The 4,350-nt window shown below is 36.1% G+C and overlaps 1 protein-coding gene across 1 annotated transcript; it reads left to right on the top strand.

The window, feature by feature from the left end:
• The first annotated feature begins 585 nt into the window (after window positions 1–585).
• Window positions 586–3,526, top strand: LOC131634167 (uncharacterized). The gene is made up of 3 exons (XM_058904823.1): window positions 586–905; window positions 1,109–3,159; window positions 3,359–3,526. The coding sequence occupies exon 2, from the start codon at window positions 1,170–1,172 to the stop codon at window positions 3,132–3,134; it is 1,965 nt and encodes a 654-aa protein (XP_058760806.1). The 5' UTR covers window positions 586–905; window positions 1,109–1,169; the 3' UTR covers window positions 3,135–3,159; window positions 3,359–3,526.
• The last annotated feature ends 824 nt before the right edge of the window (window positions 3,527–4,350 follow it).

Below are 4,350 nucleotides of genomic sequence, written 5' to 3'. Positions count from 1 at the left end.
TGTCCGAACTACGTTGACTCTGATTCTCCCTAAGGAGATACGTAGGCACTTGGATAACCAAGACGAGTCCCCTTCCCTAAAACCTCCATTCTGTCCAATCTCACTTTTCCCCTTTCCATTTTCTTAGCTATTAACCTCTATAATTTTGCCATAAACAGTTACCTTAGCTCAAACCTTAGGAAAGTGTTGAGGGTGCCTAACACATTTCCTCGACCTGATTATAATAATCTTACCCCGATCTCTAAACTGCGTAGGGTTCCTATTCTCCCTTCAGAATAGGTGGCGACTCTAAAATCTTTATTTTTAGGGCAGGTTGCTACAGAACGAACAACAGAAATCAAAATTGTGAATTTTTATATATAGAAGCATAGCATAGAACGAGAGAAAATAGACAAATGAAAGCATAGCATAGAACGAGAGAAAATAATGTTACAAAAAATAAAGAGGAAATGAAATTTGAGACCTAGGGTGACTATGAGCAGGAGACGGAAATGAAAGCTATGTTTATTAGGTCTTTTTTCGGAAGTATACTTCCGAAACCTCCAAAAATGGGTGTTTTCAGAAATGCATCTCCGAAAACACCCTCATTTGATATTTTCGGAAATGCATTTTCAAATTCTGTAAAAATTTTGAAAAAAAAATATTTCAAAAATGCATTTCCGAAGTAGGGATATTTAGAGGTTTTCGCTGGGTCACCCCATAGGGGTCAATAAAGAAATTCTCAAGAAAATAAATTTTAATATTAAGCCCAATCCAAATCCTTCTGGCCCATTCAGAAAAGACAAAAGTAAACCCATTTCAAAAACTAAAACCCTAAATCCCCAAATCCGTAGCTCCTGAACTCTACTCGCCGGAAAACACTGACGGAGTTGGTTTTCGGCTGACAGAAACAACCAGAAATCCAGGTTTTCCCTTTTTCTTATTCTCGTGATTGTTAACATAAATCCTTACCTTTACTTTTTCTAATCAATCAATAGTTAATAGTTCTAAATCTCACCTCATGGAAGCTAAATTTTCGTTTTTTAGGGTTTGTATTGATTTACCAACACCGTGTATAGCAGCTTAGTGTTTTTTTTCACTAAACAGCTTAATTGAACTTTATCTTCAGGGAATTTGAATTTCAGAGGATATAGTTGTAGCAGTTTGTGTTGTCTGTGTAAGAAATTTCCATGGACCTTTTTGGTGGCAGTGATTCGGAAAATGATGATATCTCGAAAATCGAGATAAACCAAGATTATGCTCGTAGGTTTGAGCATAACAAGAGGCGGGAGGATCTCCATCGTTTTGAGGAATTAAAAAAGAAGGGTGTTATTGATTCGGAAGATGATGAATCGGAGTCTGAATCATCTGATGATGATATTGATAAAAGTTTTGATCCTAGGAGTACTACGAAATTCTTTGATGCGTTGATTAAAGTGAGGAAGAAGGATCCTGTTCTTAAGGAAAAGGATGTTAAGCTTTTTGAATCGGATCATAGTAGTGAAGATGAAGGTGATGATGAGAAGAGTGAACCGAAAGATAAGGGGAAAAAGAAAATGTATTTGAAGGATGTGGTGGCAAGGCATTTGATTGAGGAGGGGGCGGATTTTGGTGATGAAGAGGAAGAGAAAGGTGTATCAAAGAGTAGTAAGGGTAAAAAGGCAATGTCTTTGAATCAGGAAGAGACGGGTTTTGTGAATAGGGATGGGAAGAAGAGTTATGTGGATGAGCAAGAGGAGTTGAAAAGGGCTTTTCTTGAAGCAGTAGAAAAGGATGGTTTAGAAGATGGGGAAGGGGAGTTTTTCAAATCGAAGGAGAAGGGAGGTGAAGACCAAGTAGAGAGTGAAGACGAGGAACTTGTTGAGAAACTGAATGAATATTTCGGTAGAGATGCTGAAACAAATAAAAATTCTAAATTTCTAAGAGACTATTTCAAGAATCAAATGTGGATAGACAAGAATGTGGAGAGTTTGAATGTCGGAGAGGAAGATTTTCAAGAAATTTCTGAGGATGAGATGGAAATTGAGAGGCAGGAAGTGTATGAGCATAGATTTCAGGAAAATCCGGGAGATAGAGTGTTGGGTCATGCTCGTAAGGTGGAGGGGTCAGTGAGGAAAAAGACAAACACAAGGAAAGAGCAGAGAAAGAGCAAAGAGGAGAGAATGGCAATAGCACAAAAGGAAAGGGAGGAGGAGTTGAAACATTTAAAGAATGTCAAGAAACAGGAGATACGGGAGAAGGTCAAAAAGATCATGAAAACTGCTGGGATTAATGATGATGATGTTATCCCTTTGTCTGCTGCCGAATTAGAAGAGGAGTTTGACCCCGAGGAGTATGATAGAATGATGAAGAAAGCATTTGATGATAAGTATTATAATGCAGAGGATGCTGACCCTGAATTTTGTAGTGAGGACGAAGAGGACATGGAGAAGCCGGATTTTGAAAAAGAGGATGAATTACTTGGGCTTCCTAAAGGCTGGGATGAATCTGGATCTGATGGTGGGTTTTTGGCTGCAAGAGAAAATGCTTTGAAGGAAAAGACTGAGATTACTAGTGATGATGATGGTGATGTCGTTGAAAGTGATAATGAGATAGAGGAAATTCTCGACGAAGGTAGTAGTCGGAAGAGGAAGCGTAAAACAGCTCTTTTGGAGAAAGCTAGGCAGGCAATGATGGAGGAGTACTATAAACTAGATTACGAGGACACAATTGGGGACCTGAAAACAAGATTCAGGTATGCCAAAACAAAGCCCAACAAATTTGGCATTGGCTCCTCTGAGATACTATTGATGGATGACAAGGAATTGAATCAATATATTTCCTTGAAAAAACTTGCTCCTTACCAGGAGGAGGAATGGAAGCTTAGCAAACAAAAAAAATACATGCTGAAGATGAGAGCTAAGGAGATCCTTGCTGCAGCAAGTATGCATAAGAAGAAAAATAAGAAGTCAAAGGTTAATTCTAGCAAGATAATAACTTCATCAAGCAATGTTGTGGAGGGTGAAAAAGCAAACGCAGCAGACAATGTTGTGGAGAATGAAAATGCAAACACAGAAGAATCAAAATCAAAATCAAGGAAAGCCAAGAGAAGGGAAAACATGGCTAATTTAAAGTTATCACAGTCGAGGCTTAAAGCATATGGAAAGACAACATGAAAATCTAAGCGTATGGTTTGAGCAGGTAATTCCTTTAGTATGAAGTTAATTTGAATCAGTAGCATAAAAATGCTGACAGCTATTGTTAAATAATGATGATGTTGTTAACATTTCCTTTATGCGTAAAATGCAATTTAATTTAAATTAATATAATGTCTGTGATATTGGATTTTACTTTTTTCTTCTAAAATTAATAATATGTTTGTGTTTTCACTGTTTTGCAGTATTCCCATACTCTTATAGAAGATTGGAAGTTTGGACGTTCCAAGGGACAATGTTCTGGCCCAAGTTTTGTGTGTGGAGAAGTTTTTGTCTTTCTAGTTTTCTCCATTAGATGTACTTTATGTATGGAATTCTCAGTTATAGTCAAACTCTATCTTTGGGATCAGCAATTCATTTTTAACAAAAACTTATTGTACTAATATTTGTGTTTCCAAAATTGCATTCATAATACTGATTTAGGCATTAACAAGTTATTTGTAATTGCAAAACGGATAACATTAATATGTCCAATGGTAACTCAGTAATTTTAAATAGGTTTTGTTCCATTGTCATTGCTCAATTAGTCTTCAAAAGCCTGATTGTATAATTTAAGTTACACTTTTAAGTCAAAGTCGATCTTGGATAAAACATTAGACAAGTTAAAATATTCTCTATATACGTCAAATAACTCCAAAACTTTATAAATTGAGAAGATAAATTTCCAATCGGTATAAAGTTCAGAATCCATTTTAATGGATAATGGTTTGATTACAAACTTAAAGTCTATTTCTAGAAATAAAAAATCAGTATTTCACTAACTGACTAAAGGAAATAGATAATATTGTGTCTCTATCAAATTTGTAATGGAGAAAAAACAAACCAAAAATATATCAAAATTTTCTGCACACTTATAATCTACTATTTTACTGTCAACTTTCTTCTACAACTAGTTCATTCATCTTTCTGTCAACTGTCTCTGAACGTATCTGATGCATCAATCCATAAAATGTCACCAATTCAGTTAACTGTTCCACAGACATATTCGACATCATGTTCCTAGCAGCCTTCTCCCTCATCCGGTTTATTTTCATCTTTTGTGCATAACTTGATCCGTTTCTATATGTCGCACTAACCTGCTTTAGCCTATTCTCCTGCTGCGAACTCAGTGCTGTACTCGCCTGTAAAACCAAAACCAAACATTATCACATAAACATAAATCCAGTTTATAATAAGT

This window comes from Vicia villosa, unplaced genomic scaffold (assembly GCF_029867415.1).
Source record: "Vicia villosa cultivar HV-30 ecotype Madison, WI unplaced genomic scaffold, Vvil1.0 ctg.001245F_1_1, whole genome shotgun sequence".
NCBI lineage: Eukaryota > Viridiplantae > Streptophyta > Magnoliopsida > Fabales > Fabaceae > Vicia > Vicia villosa.
Note: the sequence above shows the minus strand (reverse complement) of the source record. Positions and strands in the feature narration are given on the sequence as shown.